The 17724-nt window shown below is 33.4% G+C and overlaps 2 protein-coding genes across 2 annotated transcripts; both read right to left on the reverse strand.

Annotated features, from left to right (window-relative positions):
• On the reverse strand, positions 1–2422 carry LOC131181436 (uncharacterized). Its single transcript, XM_058149499.1, has 5 exons — positions 2324–2422; positions 1756–1821; positions 1611–1657; positions 1199–1258; positions 1–889 (listed from the first exon to the last, which is right to left on the reverse strand). The coding sequence occupies exons 1-5, from the start codon at positions 2420–2422 to the stop codon at positions 817–819; spliced, it is 345 nt and encodes a 114-aa protein (XP_058005482.1). The 3' UTR covers positions 1–816.
• A 1439-nt stretch (positions 2423–3861) lies between these two features.
• LOC110644290 (kinesin-like protein KIN-7O) lies at positions 3862–17699 on the reverse strand. The gene is made up of 30 exons (XM_058150448.1): positions 17430–17699; positions 17207–17296; positions 16220–16338; positions 15887–16000; positions 15723–15804; positions 14793–14860; positions 14642–14716; positions 14269–14414; positions 14053–14155; positions 12721–12801; positions 12454–12522; positions 12269–12328; positions 12033–12194; positions 11893–11949; positions 11194–11439; positions 11061–11123; positions 10781–10966; positions 10490–10594; positions 10182–10268; positions 9879–10025; positions 9635–9748; positions 9468–9554; positions 9189–9392; positions 8914–9102; positions 8069–8275; positions 7861–7950; positions 7616–7756; positions 5210–5307; positions 4826–4904; positions 3862–4241 (listed from the first exon to the last, which is right to left on the reverse strand). Exons 1-30 carry the CDS (start codon positions 17551–17553, stop codon positions 3990–3992), a joined length of 3645 nt encoding a protein of 1214 aa, XP_058006431.1. The 5' UTR covers positions 17554–17699; the 3' UTR covers positions 3862–3989.
• Between the last annotated feature and the right edge of the window lie 25 nt (positions 17700–17724).

Below are 17724 nucleotides of genomic sequence, written 5' to 3' on the forward strand. Positions count from 1 at the left end.
TACACAATTATTGTGCACTATAGAATCGTGTAAACTGTAAAGAAATAAAGCAAATATACAAAACACTAATATTTACGTAGTTCACTATCTCAATATAGGGTTACATCCATGAGCATGCCATATTCCACTATCAACGATAATAAATTATCAATACAAACTTCAAGCTATATTATTCATAAACCCAATTACACCCAAGAAAACTCATATTATATCAATTAAATATATTAGTTAGTCCATTTCAGTCTCCTCTAGACATAATCCAATATATTTACTATTATAATACTACATTACAAAGGGTGTCTTTAACTATACGGACAAGAACCCTCTCGCCAATGGACAAGAATCCTTTCATCTTGAATTTTATATCCTTACTCTACCTTACGCTAAAAGCCTTTCTCTATTGTAATGGATAAGTGCCCCTCATCAATAGGCAGAGCCAAATTTTTAGCAGGCAAAGCCCTTCTCTACAATGGGCGACAGCCTCACTTCATGAGTTGAAAGCCAAATAAACTTTTTCACCATTATCCTCTTTATAGTGTTAATTCGCTCAATCCTAATCTGATTAGGAGTCCCACTCAATTTAAGAATAACACTAAAATAAGAGTTTTACTTTATACAGGAAATATTCTTCTATCCTATTAAGAAATATTTATTCCACTCAAATTAAAAAAAGTCTCTTTAAATCCCACTAAGATTTTGAGTCATAATTCTAACAATAATTTAATTACGTTTTAGGATCATCCTAAAACAAATCATTTATTTGCCATAGTTGATAAATTTTCTGAAGATTGATAGGCAGTAAATTTGATCATGCTGCTAATAATAGCCAACAGCTTCTGATGACAAAACAGTATCCTTCAGCATCCTCTGGAATGTTTTGAAACAAATTCTGCTAATGATAAAAAAGTGATTTTTGAATAAGCACCATTTTATATGCTGTTGAAAGAAGCTGTATAGATGTTTTACAGTTTTTATGATTAAAACATATCAAATTTAACTTTAATTTTAATACGCTCTAACTAACATATTTAAGAAGCTATTTTTCTTAATAGCAGCTCCAATAGCAACGCTAAACAAATTCTTAGGCTATGATTGGATGGCTTCTTGAACATTGGGGGTGAGTTTAATTCAAGAGGAATGAAATTAAACAATCAATTCCAACACAAAGAACAGCCTAGCTAAGGCTTTTCAACTATACCTTGATGAGCATATCTGTTGGCAGCCAAGTTGTTGCACTTGGGACACCAACCAATGCATCCTGTGAAAAAGCATATCTACATTTAGAATCAAATTTGCATCCGTATGCTTCTTGTCCCTCATTCACAAAATCAATTTTTACATGTTTTGAAACCATTCTAACACTGAGGATGCAGAATATGTGGTGAAATGCCATGTGAATAATAGATAAAAATAAGAAAACTTGAACCAATAAACAATAATAAAACTTTCCCATAAAATTTTCCCTTTGAAACAACAAATCAAAAGTTTTTCTAAGTGACCTTTTCCATAACTTTTAGTAGGAAGTAAGCCAACATCGCATGTTTCAATATCAATCATAACTATCTAAAGAGCTGAACCAAAAAATTGGCATTGAATCAGAAAAAAATTACTTATCAAGTGCATGCTCCCTTGTCTCAAATATTCTCAAGTCCAAGACCTAAAAGATATTGTAGTCAGAAAAAATGAAAAGGCAAATGAATAAATGGCTTTGTCTTATTTGATTATTTTTGCGAAAAAGAAAGATAGGAAAGCTACCTCGCCACGGTCTTCATAAATGTAATCTAAGCCATTGTAATAAGGTGGATGCCCAACTGATAAATACTGATATAGAAAACCATTATAAGCATCCCAAGCTTATTTTGTTCAACAGTTGTGGTTAAAAGCTGGTGGCTAGTAGTAGAAAGCCTGAACGCTAATGGCTGCATATTATTATTTTCAACGTTTTATTACAATTTTGAACGTCTAACAGCTAGATTTTGAAACACTATATTTCGAATGATTGTTCACCTAAATGATTGATTGGAAGCTCAAAACAGCTGAATCCAAATACTTATCCAAACATGACTAAGTCTAGCTGTTTGGCTAGTCAAAAGTAGATCATCTATGCTAAAACTAACTATTAACCAGGAAACATCAAGGACTAAACCAAATTCAAGACTTGATTAGTTCTGATGGATAAAGCATGCTTGGTAATTACGCGATTAAAACTCTATCCACAATGCATTTCTCAAAGATTGAAAAGAAATTAACTGTAAAGTTACAATCAGTACCTTTCTTTTCTTCAGCAAATGAGTAAGGGAATTAAACATATGCTTAAATTTACACTGTTAAGGTACTTGTCTTTATCGACCTTCACAATCTGACCTTTCTTCACTGCCCAACAAAATAAAATCCTTGAATCAAGAAAAAAAGCATACCCCATGTTTCATTCTCATAAAGATAAGCTTCAGAATTCACTTGAATAAACTGGTTTCTTGGGAATCTTTTTAGGAGCAGTGGTTGAAGGTTAAGCATTGGTTAAGGAGTCAAGAGTCTTGAGTTTTGGTTTGGGTGACCTTCCCTTTCTCTGGTTCTGCATATTGTACAGCTCTAATGGATAAAGAATGAAGGAAAGAGGAGGGGGGGGGGGGCGCGGGCGCGTGGGGGGTGTCTTCTCAAATGCTGTGGAAATGGACAGGGGCACGGGAAATAGCTTCCTAATGGAGTGGCAGAGAAAGCAGCCATACCAGAAAGAGAGAGAGAGAGAGAGAGAGGTACTTAGAATATATCACTGTTTCGGTTTTGGACAGCCAGGAGAGTAGAGATAAGTGAGGAGTGATTGCTGGTCAGTGAATCAGCTTGGCTTGCTCCCTTCGCTTTGCTGCTAGGCAGGCAATTGTGTCTTTTGGTCAAAGGAGAGGAGGGTATTTTGGGACTAACAAATAATAAATTAAAATATAATTATTATTTAATCCATAAAATATGATAATATTTATAATTTCTATTTTTCAAAAATAAATTTAATTAATTTATGAGATTTGAATTAAAATTTCTCGTAGCTCAAAAAAATCTCTTAAATAGTTAATGTAATTTCATCAAATTTACTAAAAAGATGATTTTAACCTTCATTATTATTTGGATTTGCTACTTAATAATTTGAAAACAAATTGTTATTGAATTTTTTTTTAATGAATGCAATATATTAACAATCATAATATTAATATAGAATGCAGTTGCTAATTTTCAAATAGGACTCACTTCTAATAATTCATATGTTCAATGGCGCTGTGCGTTATCCTATATTGCTTTTCTTGCTTTCACCGCTATATATGCCAACTTAATTAATAATTAACATAATTATGATGAATCAATTCATCCTATTAGAATACATGATTTATTAAATTCTGATTAATTAGATGTATAAAAATATCTCATTATATTTGTCCAATCTCAATTTTTAATACAATATCCATATCTAAAATAAATAGAACTCGTATATTTGTATTTTGAGTTTATAGTAAATAAATTTAAATAAAATATTTGTTTAATTTAAAATGAATAATTAAAATTAAAATTTAAAATTTAATTAAAAAGTCTTAATCACTCATTTTAAATTCAAGGGTATCTTAAAATAACACAAACGTAATACATCATACTTAGACAAACATAAATCCATATCAAAGATATTTAAAGACATGTTTGATATTGCAGTTTAAATAATTTAAGCTAAATTGCTATTTAAAATGCTATTTAAAAAATCTTAAATATATTAGTTAGAGAGTATTAAAAATTAATTTTAAGTTAAATTTAATATTTTTAACCATAAAAATAAAAAAGATTAAACATTTTTTCAAATTGTTTTTTTTTTCAATGTTATCTAAATGAATTTGAATCAAAATGTCAAATAGGTTGTTAATTAACGTAGCAAGACATGTGATCAGTAAAATAGTGTACCTAACTAACTATTGATGTACATCAAACATTTTACCTACAGAAAGAAGACGTGGAAGCTACACTGGATTAATAATTTCACTTGTTTGTCCCTTTGCCAAGGAAATTTGCTTCTTGAGGTTGAGGACCTCTTTCGCGTACACAGCCAACTTGTCCTTGAGTTTTCTTGTAGCCTCTTTGTACTCTCTGTTCATAACATCTGACTCATCTAGTGCTTCCTTGTATCTATAGCGAATAGCATCCAGGCTTGCCTGTGTTCCTCGAAGCCTCATTCGAAGTTTTGCAATTTCCTTGCTGCTGTTGATTTCATCCTGTTTTTAGCATATTGAGAAATCATGATCAATTTATCTCCAGTTCATGGATACAATGCTTCACATTACACCATGGAGAATGTGTATATATGATTATGAAAGAACATAAATAATGAAATTGACGCCACTATCATCGATCAAATGCACTCAAGAATCAAGTTATTGGCTGTTATTTTCTAATATTTTTATGCCTAGAGCACCTTCAATAGCGATGCTTCCTGGCACTGAAATCAAGAACTTGAAACTGCTAGCATTTTGTAAGGAGACTGCTACAACTAGGTCACTAATCACCAGAAATTGGCAATTGTTTAGGGAATACTGGAATAGTTTTGATGCTCAAAGTAAAGGTAAGAACAAAATAATGATACAAACAACTTAATAAAGATTACTAATATGCGCCCATATGAAAATGAACTGAACAAGTTTTATTCAGCACTATGTTCATTTCTCTCTTTAAATATAGGCCTAAACTCTTGTGAAATTCATTTGCTTTCCAAATTATAAGCAGTCAAACAAATGAAGCTCCACAAAAAGCATCTTGAGAAAAGAGGACAAAAAATAAAATGTTAAAACAAAACCATTACCTCTTGAGACTGTTTGCTCTGAGCATCAACTCTTTTCAAGTCATCTTTTAGTTGATCAATCTCTAGTGACTTCTCCATACTGGAATAGCAGAATAAGACCATAAGAGTTTAAACTTTTGAATAAGTTTAATTTTGAAGTCAGCATTGGAATTACTAATACAGCAAGGAAAAAAATAGAACACTTTTGAAGTGGGGGAGGGAGGAAGAAGAATCCAAAGTTCAAATAAAAATTTTGTATTCTCGAACCAAAGTTCAAATAAAAATTTAGTGTTCTCGAAATTAAAATTATATAAATAATTGGATCAAAAAAATGAAAAAACAAATTAAATGATTATGTAATTTATACGAGTTTCTAATATTAAGGATTATTTACACCAATGTTACCTGCATTTCATCTCCCACTTAGCATTCTCCTCAGAGCTCGTCAATCTTTCTTTCAGGACTTCGCATTCTTCCCTACACATCTCTAACTCACTTTGTGCCTAACATTTTACCACTTTTCAATATTAATATTAAATGAAAAACATACTACCATTGAAATAAGAAATCAATTTATAGTGTGGAAGGCTATAAACTTTTATGTCATGCATAAATGCAAATGGAAGCCTACATGTGTGTATGTGCATGCAAATTTATATTAGTGAAATCAAATCTAATAGTTGAAATAGATCTAATCAACATATTTCCAAATTTTCCTCTTAAACTAAGCAAGTTATTTTGGTGTAGTCCCCTAAGAATAATTTAGTGCAATCAAGCACTAAACAATAAAGGATGGAATAATTAATACCCAATGATCAATACAACTATCAATACAAAACCAAATCTTAGATGGCATAATCTTGAGCAATTGGTCATACAAGGTGAAAGGTGTTCTATTTATGTTGACACAAGTGCTTACACAACCTCAATCCAATTTGTAATTATAGTTAATCCTTCTAATTTTGCCAATTACATGCAGCATTTTACATTGTTATCAATTTAGCCAAACATAAAAGGGCATATGCTAAAATTCTCAAATTGCAACTTGGCATAAAATTTATTACAAATTGCCAACCTGGCATATATTTTATTAAAGAAATTCATGTTAGCATCAAATGTGGTAAGTGTCAAAACTTACCAAAAGTTATTAATACTATTTCTCACTTAAAAATAATTAAAAAAGAAAAAAACTGGATCTTTCACATCTTTCATCTACCCATCAATCACTCCCCTTAAACATCCTTATGAAATCTCATAAATTAAATGTATGCCACATTAGCAATTTAGAAAATTTGGCACGTGCTCTTAATTTTGAATACAATAGACTCTAATGTGAAAGCTTGTGTATACAATTGACAAAACTAAAAAGATTGAAAATGATTCAAATTGGATGAATGCTTTTGATTTTTTTTTTTCCACATTAACCCCAAATTATGATGTGGACCTAGCATCTAACATAGCTGAATGACAAAAAAGGATCTATATAGCTGACCTCAATTAGTTTGGGATTAAGTTAAGGCTTAATTGTCATTGTTTTTATTGTAACCCTAAATTAATTTTTATGGGGGTCCACCATTATACATGTTTTTCTTCATTGGATAGTTGTATTCAATTTTACTAACTTAATTTGTATGGTAAAGGTGGGCTCCACAATCCACATGCCACATCACTAAATAGGCCAAATATATAAGAATCATCAATGGTCAAGTATTAAAATTTTGTCACTAAAATTCCATCTTGGCATTAGTAATTGTTTAGCAAATGTGAAGTTAATAATTATTGTTGTGTCATATATAGGGCTTTCCAATTGGTTATGTAGAAGAAGAATGACAAAAACAAATAACATGAGCATAAAGGAATTTAATGTGATTTGGCTTTAGTGCGACAAATGAAGATGATCAAAGGAATTTGCACCAAGAGAATAGGGAAATAGAAGAAACTTCAAGTGACTTTCTAGCACTTTGACCCGTTACACCCAAATCTCACTCTCACTAACCCTAATGAATTCTACTACATTTGTGATTTGCTCTCAAGCCTAGCCACGCATTGAGTTTCCATGTCCACTTGTTTCATACGTATCAAAACTTGGCCACCAAATTGGTTTCTCATGATTACAATTTACAGAGCAAGCAATTGTATCTTGCTTGGCCACAAAGTTCTTCCTCTATGGATTTGGGCTAATGAATTTAATGAGCTAATTAAAGCCATCTTAACAATTATCTAGTATTTTATATCATGCCAAATTGTTTTTAGAGACCATATTAAAAAGCTTTATAAAGTTCAAGGGAAAATTTTAGACTTCTGTCAGTATATGAATTGCAAAAGTAGCATATTAAACACGAATTAACACAAAAAGGAATTTTATTATTGTTGAGGTGTGATTGTAAAGGGCCTATGGGCTTGAAAGCAATTTCAGTTGCTTTGTAATCTCCCTTTTCTTAATAAAATTTCCTTTTTGGTCTTCACACTTGGATGTAGGCCTTAAAGTTGAAGCACATTAAATTCATGTATGTTCTTGAGGAATTTTCTTTTGCTATTTTATTTTCTCTCTACAAGATTTGAACAACAATATTTGCTTCCAGATATCTTCTTACTCCATAGATAATTATTAACTGCAATTTAGTAATAATGAAGATTGCGGAAACATACTTGGAGAGGATAAACAAGAACACATAACATCGTGCAGATAATGAAAACTGAGATCATGCCATCAACAAAACACCATAAATTCATTAAAGAAATAAAATAGAACTTTTCAAAGTAGGAAGCCAACCATGAAAAATTTGTTAAGAATAAAATCTTGCGGCTTACCTCTAACAATGCTTTAGACAATGATGTAATATCCATATTGTATAAATTTGTCTTCTCTTCTATGGTTTCAATAGAAGCTTTCTCCTTGGCAGACCATATTGCTTTTTCCTCCTCCATTTCCAAGAGGGAATCAGTAAGTTGCTGAAAAATTAAAGACAATCCCACAATCAACATTTTGCCAATAAAACACAAAACAAATATAACAAAGAATTTTCTCTGCCATTAAACTTAAAATATTAGTTTACCATTGCTAACTCTTCCTTTTCTTGTACCAACATTTTGATTGAACTTTCCATTGTTTGCTGGTTGAGTGTAGATTCTTCCAACTTTTGTCTCTGAACCAAGAGAGAAGAATAAGACAAACTATAAAGCACAGTAGCCATCTCAAACTTAACTACAACAATAAAGAATTCATGATGCCAAGATGTAAGGAGAAAAATACAGAAAACTTACCAAGGCAGAAACCTCTTCCTGCAACACATTCAATTCAGCATTGGAAATCTTCAACTTTTCTGACAGGTTTTCCAACTCTGAAGTCAAATTGTCATTTCTAAATTTAGCCTCTTCCTTTTCCCGGTGTGCATCTGCAACTTCCTCTTCCAAAGAAGCAATAGTTGCTTCCATTTCAAATGCAAGAACTTCCAGCTTCCTGTAATCTTCCTAAAATAGCACAAGAAAAGCGAAAGAGGTGGAAAGGGGAAAAAGATCAGAACTGAAGTCATTCATATGTTCAAAATTCTGGTCGTCCCCTGAATACACACCAAGATTGAATTGCTAAATGGAGGAAGAAATCCTCATACATCCTAGTTAGCAAAACTTGACATTCATCTAAAAGCATCAACTTGTAGCATGGTATGACATTGCCTCAGATAACAAGATGAATGAAACAGAAGATGCAGAAGCATAAACAAACAAGGAAAATTTCAAGTATGATATAATTTCAAATTAAAAAATGATTTAGAAAAGGTTTATATAGCACATTGGAATAGAAAACAAACCACTATGCTAAAATGTCAAAGCTTAAGATTGATAATCACAGAGCTAAATCCATACAAAACAGTGTAACTTGAAATCATAAAATTACCACTACAGATAAGAGGTTGGAGGAGAATTAAAAGAAAAAGAAGAAGAAAAAAAAAAAGGAAACAAGACAATGTCTATTCAAGCAAGAACATAATTCAGAAACAAATTGATTATCCAGTCCCTTCAGCACTGATACCTAAAATCCAAGTACCACTCAGACAACAGATGATTGATGCACAGCATATGAAACAGAAATAAATACCCATGGCCATTACCTGCATTGTGAGTTCTAGTGAAGGTGCAAGATCCTTTGACTTCTTTGGATCAAACACCTTTGAGCTCCTGTCAACAACTGAATCACGCCTTCTAACGGCAAGTGACTCACGTTTACTAATGTCACGCTCAAGACGAGTATTTTGACCATTCAATCGCTTTACCTCCTTTTCTGCAAATGCTTTCTCACCCTAAAAATGTGAAATAGGCAATTGATAGATCATTTAAATTGGATAGGAAAATGCATGCTGGAAAATTAGTGCATTTCATACAAAACCTCGAGTTTAGTTTTCTCCTGAATGATATTCTTGAGCTTGAACTCTGTCTCTTTTAACTTGACTTTTGTTTTCTCAAGATCTTTTCTCAAGTTATCCTTTTCCTTAGCCAAGGAACACGATGACAAGTATGATATTTCCTTCTCAAGACTATGAATTTGAGAGAGCAATTCTTCTTTTTCTAGTTCCTGTTGCTTGGAAATTGACTGCAGCAAAAGAAGAAGTCAGACAAGGATATTAGCTGATATATGCACTGCATACTGTAAAAATCCTAAGCTTACTCTCAAGGACTCTTCATAGTTTTGAGCATCATGTCTCAGTTCTAGTGTCTGTTTCTGGAGCTCAATAGATTGATTGTACAAAAGAAGCTGCATTTTGGAAAGACTCAGTTAGCACTATTTTTCAGATATGGTCTCATATTATACTATATGATAAGAAGCAGCTATACCTTCTCACTCTCGACTTCAGCAACTTTCTGGCACATGTGACAATGTAATGTCTCATGATTACGGATGATCAATTTTTGCTTCTGAGAGCTCTCAAACATCAAAGCCTTGAAATCCTGGATTAAGATGTGTAAAAATTAAGCCTTTAGATGGACGCATAGACTCAAGTGCATATAGAGATAGGTGCAAAATAGATCCTCTGTGTGTGTGTTTGTGTGTACATATATATGTTTCGAAAGTACTCACATTGAACACATTAAATATGGTGGATAAACTCTGGAAAGCCTCATCCAAAAGTGAGGAAACACTCTCAACAACTTTTCTAGAGTTCTGAACTTCAGACACTATATCTTGGATCTCCATTGAAAGCTTTATCTCAGAGTCAAAAGTCCCCTCCTAAAAACAGTAGAAATCAGTTTTCTTAGATTGGACCAACAAGTATATAAATGACAAACGATTTATAGATGATGATGATGATGGAACATGTAAAGAGCAAGGGCTAAGTGAGAATCCTCACAAAGATTGACAGAAAAGCAGAATGACACATACATCAATTATTCTTGCAGATTCCTTCAAAGCAAGCTGTTCACGAGTGACCCTGGCCTCCTCCCGAGCACTTTTGAGTTCTTCATGTAGCTGTGAATTGGTGAAGCATACACCATTTCAAAATCTATGGCAGAGAAAACAGAAACAAAAGCTTTCCAAAAGCATGAAAAAATTGAAGTGAAAGACAAATCTTTGACTGCATCATATCCAAGCTTCTATTGACCAACAGGACAAATCTCTGTCTGCATCCATAGATTCAACTCTATAACATCTTAGATATCAGAGTGCATTTACCCAATAAACATGATTACCTCTTCAAGCTTCTCCCTGGCACATATACTTTGCTCTGTTGCTAGCTCAACAACACTATCAAGATTTTGCTGACTTGAGCACTTATCCATTTCTAAGGTCTTGATCTGCTAGGTAGGCAGTAAACTAAAAATCACAATTCAGAAGTAGTGTAGAACCAAATATAGCAAAATTCTTAACAAATACTAGCTTGATGATATTTACAGAAATACACAACTAGAAAAAAGGAAGAAAACTAAATGAAGATGCAAAAATAAAGGAAGCTAAGTTGCAGAGAGGAAACAAAAACAAACCTTTTGTTGAAGTTGTTTGATCACATGAATTGCCTCTAACTCCCTTAAACTTACATTTTTGTCCACATAATTGGAACTTCTATAGCAATGACTAGCAGAACAATCATTATATTTATCAGAGGGATACAATTCAGCCTCAGTCAGTTGTCTTGTCAAGCAATCAATCTGTATGTCAGTCAACGTTCTCTGCATGGAAATAATAAAATAATTAGAAGGAAAGAAGAAAAAGAAAAACAATAATGGAGATATAAGTGTGCATTAATATCATACAACAAAGCACCTGAGTTTCAAATTTTAGAAGCAATTCCTCATATTCCACTTGCATTTCTACCAATTCATGGTCCTGACACAAGAACAAAGATTATGCTGGCATGAAAATGTGAGGCCTTGTTAGTGAATAGCATGGTACAAACCTCAAGGGAGCTTTTCTTTCTCGATGGCACCTTCCTCCTATTTGTGACATGCAACAAAGTGCATGGATCAGGAAGAGTACAATCTCCGGGTGCATTGTTGCTACAATCTTCATCTTGCTGGTGGATGTCACCCTCAACTTCAGTTTCAGTCACCAATTCATCAAAAGGAATGAGTGGTCCCATATCACGACTACCTCTCATGGGTTTTATGGAAGAAGCTCTTGATTGGATATCAATATCCATCATCTACACCAAAGAACATAGATTCAACTTGAATCAAATAACCAAAAAAGTTCTTTTTATTACTGAAGCAAAAAAAAAAAAGAAAATAAGGATGGCATCAAGAACAGCAACTAAGCAGCTTTTGGAGAGTTTTCTCTTCAATATTACATGAAATCATGTAATAAAAATATAAAAGACACACAAAAAAGAAAAAAAAAACTTGCCAAAATCGTTTCTCCACAAGTCAAGTGACATTAGTGAGAAGGATACACAAATAAACCCAAATAGTTTGAGACCTAGGCTTAATTGAATTGAAGTATTGAACTATAGAATATAGCTTTGCAGTTTCAAAACACCAAAATCATATTTCCCATTTGAGTTGAGTTCAACCTACCCTATTAAATCATTGATCCTCTTTGAATTATTTCGTTCTTTGTTCAAATTATAGTAATTTTTTAGCAACAACAAAGATAATACCTCTTGAACAGTCTGCCTTGAAAGTTCACCTGGGCACCATGTATCCCGTCTTTTCCCCTACAGCATCCAATAATGAACTTCATAAAAACTACAATGCATTTTTGAGGAATTATATTACACTATCGGCAAGTAATAGAAACCTTTTTTTGTTGATCACGATATTCATCCCTGTTGGAGTGCAACACCATTGAGCTCAAGTTTTTTATTTTCTTGGCCTGCTCTTGCAAAACCTTCTCACGTTCGGCTTGGGCTCTCTTTTCCTCCTCCAACTCCAAAGTTATTCGTTCCCTCTCCAATTCAGACTGTATAGCAAGTTTTTAAACTTCCACATGCATTCTTATAGAAAAGGTTAAGCCTAGAACCAACATTATCAAACCTGTAATAATGTGTTCCGGAGGTTGAGGATTTCCTCTTCCAAATGTTCCGAATGAGAACCCTAATTGAATGAAAGATGGTTAACCATTATATGCTTTCCAAAAATACAAATTAAAAAGACTGAAAGATAATGCTGCATGATGATTCCATGTAAATGACCACATCAATCATGCTAGATGCAACAACCTGCAATTTCGCACGAAGCTCCTCAATTTCTTTCTTTTGACGCTTCAACAAGGCAGCATCTGTCAAAATCTGGCATGATCACATGGTGAGTTACACCTCACAAAAAGCATAAGCAATGATGACAAAAAAAGGAGATAATCCAACAGGCCAAAGAAGGGCAAATTATGAAACATCTTGAAAAGAACATTTGAAAATGGCAAGATGAGTATTTTTTTTATATATAAAATTAAATATAAAAGTGGAAATAGACAGCAAATTAGAACAAACCTCATTCACATGAGCACAATTTGTGACACGTAATGCTCTACTTGCAAATTGAAGACTGCTTTTTGTCTCATCTGCATGAATCTACCATCAAAACAATGGTGATCACAATGTAGCTAATCTAACAAAACAGAAGAAAAGCAAACCATATGCTGAAGGAGCAGTAAACGAAGCAAACAACAAATACTTTACCATATATCAACATGTTGCCCTAAAGCTTTAATTTCTAGTAAGTGCTAATAGATAGATCTCTCATTTAGGTATTGACTCCTTATGTATACGAGGTAACAACAACACCACCCTTAAAAACCATAAAATAACAATTGTCAAGGAAAATAAATTTAAGACAATAATATGAACTATTTGGTACATATTGTTTGGCATACTCAATTAACAATAGGGACACCAAAATCTTTAGAGGATTTGTTGCTCACTCATTTTAGTAGATTTGGGTGGAAAAAGAAAATTTTTAAGAGATTCACTATGTTGTTCTTTTGGTTCTGTTTTGTATTCTCCAGATATCTCACATGGAAGCACTTTCCTTCTAGCCCTCAACTCTTTTCTTTCTTGGACAAAACTTCTTTTATCCAAAGAAATACTAAAAAATTATACTTCACAAGGCTTAATACCAATGTTAATAAGTTATAACACACACGCATACACAGTTACACACAAAAGGATGGAGAGGATTGGGGGAGGGGGATCAGAGTTTTAAAATACATATTGCCAATTTATCACCTATTTATCATGAAAAAGGCTGTACGATTGGTAGCTACATTAAAATAGGAGAATCCAAATAAAAGGGACACAAACCATGTGTATATTAATTGTAATTATACCAGATGAAATCATATGGACAATGGGCTAATTCATTTCTAAATTTAATGTTGCACAATATTAGAACCATCACCATAAGCTTATTATTTACATACGTCATTAACAGTATTTTAAAGTTAAAAGATACATATATGTAACAAGCTATTTTTTCAATGTTTAATTAAAATTGTGCAAGCTTTAGTCTTAAATTTTCATAGTTTTGTCCAATTGATATCAATATTTCAATCTTAATACTCAAGTTCCAGTGTCTAAATGTTGTTATTAGACACTTACAGCTAATGCCAACAAAAAAAGTACTTGGGGCACATGCATACAAGTGTATACTCGTAGAAAAAATGAACACTTGAATTTACAAATTTATGCCAATTCTCTAAACTAGCATTCAATGAACAAGAATTGATTTATTTTAAACCATTTAAATATTCTTACCATGGGAAAAATTTTGTATAACATCTAAATCTAATGATGTCAACCGAGCAAACTTTGAAAGAGTTCTACCTGTGCAAGAGTAATATTGCATATTATAGCTGTATTTGCATTTCCACCTAGTGCAGGTTGCAAAATTCGTGTGAGCTTACTATCTCGATATGGAACATGCCCCCTGTATCAAAAAAATAATAATCAAAATATGGTATTTACCAAAGAAGAGTTATATCCAACCATTTTACAGTTCTAAAAGAGGAGGGGTGTTCCTTAGACAATAGCAAAACCTACCCTTGGCTTTCAGCACCTTCACTCAATTTTTTAATCACAGTTCCAAGCGTCATTAGGCTTTTATTAATATGGGAACCCTCTTTGAGCCGAACACCTTCTGCACCAGTTTTTGCAGCACGTTCTGAACCAGCAAGGTCCACCAAATTCTAGAAAAAATAAAAATAATAGCAACCATATCAAAAACAAGAAATATAAATAGGGGCTTTCTTTTTTTTTTTTTTGGGGAGAGGGCGGGGGGAAGTGAGGGGAAGGTGGATATGGAGAAGATTACTTTTATGACAATGCAAATGTAAAAATAATTGTAAACTTGTAAACCAAGCAATATAAAAGAAATGAATAAAATAAATATGAAAAGTTTTTGCTATTAACATACCAAAACTGATACACGGACAGCATCACAGGAGCTGCCAATATCCTCATCCTCAGTTCTATCCCGACTCTCAATTATCTATTCAGCTAAAATATAAGACAATGAACATATAAAACAATATAACTGACAAGACTGGAGAGAGAATTAACATTACCATGCGGAAAATAGTGTGGGACCTACTACTGTACACATTCATATTTGTCTCTCCAATATGCCTATGAGCTGAAATTTGGCAAGAGTAGCAAATCTATTAACCATCCAAAAGCTGGCATATGGAGACTAAACATCAATCCTTGAGAGACAAAAAGATTACTGGGGTTTATAATGATAATGATGATTAATAGCCAAAATGCTGAAGAAGACAGAAAGCTGAGTACATAATAGAATTAATATTAAATATAACCAAACCTTTTATTTTGGGTAAATTATGCAACCCATTCTTACATCTAAGTCTAACAAAAATATACATTTGGTTTCTCTCTCTCTCTCTCTCTCTCTCTCTCTCTCTCTCTCTCTCTCTCTCTTTTAGTGTAAATTATATTGATAGTTAAAATTTTCAAGTTCCTTGCACTTTGATCCATCCATTAGAAAATCATACAATTTACCTCCCAAGTTTTTAAATAAAAATCTTGTAGTCCTTAAATATTCAAATGAATCAGGGATTACTTTAAAAATGAAGGATTAAAGTGTCAAGTAAGAAAAGTCAATGGTCATATACTTCACTTAGTAACGGCAACCGGCTGGTTCCGGCTTGATCCAAATTGAGATTTGCCCTCCCTCAAGATGATTCCAATTTGGTTTGGGCCAGTGAACAGTTGACCGATTCCAGTCCCAGGTTTGACCGGAAGAGTTCCGGGCCCAACCGGGACCTTAGTCGAGTCTAACTTCACTACCAAGTGTATATTTAGGCAAATGTCCAATGGACCTCTTCCCGTCTTTCCCATTCACTAGAGTTTACTAAGTTATGTTTTGATATGTCAGTTTAGCAATCAAACTGTACAATGTTGGCCAGACAGGAAACATTTTTAATGTGAATACTTTTGATCAGAACTTAAGGGAAGCAGAAATTGTACAAATTAATTACATTCTCCAAACTGCATCAGATCAAGAACTTGCTGGGGAAAGGCAACAATTTCTTCCCGCAAACCAGCAACGTATATTCCTCGCTACATATAGGAAGCATAATTAATTATCAGCGAATAACGGATTATAGCTAGCGTAAATTATGCTAAGCAGATATTGAAGTACCTCCAGATTTTCATGAATTTGAAGCTTTCGGTGTTCAGGAGCCAATAAATCATTGATATCCTCATTATAGATCTCCATATATGACATTCGTACAAGAAACTCTCGATCAGTATCCTAACATACAAGAAAAACCTATCAACTATGATAATGAAATGGCTTGCAATGAAATTCAGATTTCTGTATCCGTAGTTGCATGTTTATACAAATCCTAATGTAACTGGACAAACTCCTCTATCTCCATGACATAAAAGAAGGTCCAAACTCAGTCATCTAATCATGCTATCTTGTTACTTAAGCCCCTACTAATTTTTGTGACTACCAAGAAATACCTACCTTTTGTATGATGTCAAACAAATCATGAACTGCCAGAGGTATGACACCAGGTTCACTGGCTGAGCCTCGCATTGTATGTGTCTTTCCGCTGTTAGTTTGTCCATATGCAAATACAGTGCCTACATTATAGCAAAACAGAGTATAATACTACAAATGCTGAAACATAAATTCATCAAAAACAAAGTATAAAAAAAAATAGATACATATTTAGTGGTAGGTGTATCTCTCAACTAAGCAATGACCAAATTCGAGTTGCCCCTCACCTTTCTTTTGTAAAAGGGTGTTTGTTTTAACTTATAAGCTGGTCAAATCAACATATAAACTTTAAAAATAAATTTAATTGTTTGTTTATAAAATTTTTTGGTCTTACAAACTGAATTTATAAGCTAAAAAAAATAAGTTGGGGGCAATCAGCTTTTCATTTTAGTGCTTAGAAGTTCAATGCTTATAATCTAATTTGATAAAATATTTTACCATATTATCCTCATTTAATTTTTTAAAATCTCAACACATATCTCATCTAATATCCTTCAAGCGTGCTGGGCGTTATGATATTGCACGAGCGTTGGAGAAATGGGGGAGACTCCATGAAGTTTCCTGTCTTCTAGTTCTAAAGGTAAGGCACCCTAATAGGCACGCAAATGTTGTTGAGGACACGAAAAATGATCATATGGCATCTACTAATGTGGACCTGGAAGATTGTATTCCATCAAAACAATAAATATGTTTATGAGCTATTTTTTTACCAAACCTATCAGTTACTTATTGTAAGCATTTTATAGTAATTACTTAAAATTTTAAATGCTAGTAAGCTTATATTAGCTAAAGTGCTTATAAGCTAATTTTCATTAGCTAAGCAAAACACCGTCATAGGTAAATCAATACAATCAAAGTAAAGTAGTAGCGAAAGGGGTTAATGCGAAATTCTAAAATTCTAGATTTCCAAAAGAAAGAAAAGTATCATATTATATACAAATCAGGGGGTACCATTGAACCCGCGAACAGCTGCAGCAACAATTTCGTTTGTACGAGCTTTGTACACCTCTTCCGTCTTACAATCTTCTCCAAAAATCCGATCTAACATTTAAAAAATATAAAAATTTGAAATAAATTAGAGAAGCAAATTTGAAACATTAAAGCGAAAAATCTCGCACTACGCTCACTTATATATAGAGTGAGGTAGTTATGATAAGAGAGAGAAGATGTGTACCGAATTCGAACTTGGAGGAATGGTTGGGGATGAAAACGGTGTCGCCGGAGATTCTCCACGGGCTTGTCTTCGAATCCTCCGCTGAGAGTGGCCGAGCCCTGACACTTACGTGTATTCTCTCCATTTTGACGCTGGGAAGAGGTGGAGGGAGAAGGAGAACGAGAGACGCTCCACAGTACTGGCGGAATCAGAAACAGAAAGGCCCGCCCTTCTATTATTTTCCCGCTCAGAGTTGCTTTTGACTAATTGCGAAAATGTACCTATAGTAATGGCACTGGCAACGGCTAGGGTCCAG

Source organism: Hevea brasiliensis, chromosome 7 (genome assembly GCF_030052815.1).
Source record: "Hevea brasiliensis isolate MT/VB/25A 57/8 chromosome 7, ASM3005281v1, whole genome shotgun sequence".
NCBI classification, from domain to species: domain Eukaryota; kingdom Viridiplantae; phylum Streptophyta; class Magnoliopsida; order Malpighiales; family Euphorbiaceae; genus Hevea; species Hevea brasiliensis.

Excerpts from the sequence above, each read along its gene's own strand:
- LOC131181436 (XM_058149499.1), bottom strand. The coding sequence starts at position 2,422 with ATGGGGTATGCTTTTTTTCTTGATTCAAGGATTTTATTTTGTTGGGCA. Across the intron at positions 1,822-2,323 it reads AAGACAAGTACCTTAACAGT|TATTTATCAGTTGGGCATCC; the intron begins GTAAATTTAAGC and ends TTTCTATATCAG. Across the intron at positions 1,658-1,755 it reads TTTATGAAGACCGTGGCGAG|GTCTTGGACTTGAGAATATT; the intron begins GTAGCTTTCCTA and ends AATATCTTTTAG.
- LOC110644290 (XM_058150448.1), bottom strand. The coding sequence starts at position 17,553 with ATGGAGAGAATACACGTAAGTGTCAGGGCTCGGCCACTCTCAGCGGAG. Across the intron at positions 14,415-14,641 it reads CTGTCCGTGTATCAGTTTTG|AATTTGGTGGACCTTGCTGG; the intron begins GTATGTTAATAG and ends TATTTTTTCTAG. Across the intron at positions 14,156-14,268 it reads GAAGGTGCTGAAAGCCAAGG|GGGGCATGTTCCATATCGAG; the intron begins GTAGGTTTTGCT and ends TTTTTGATACAG.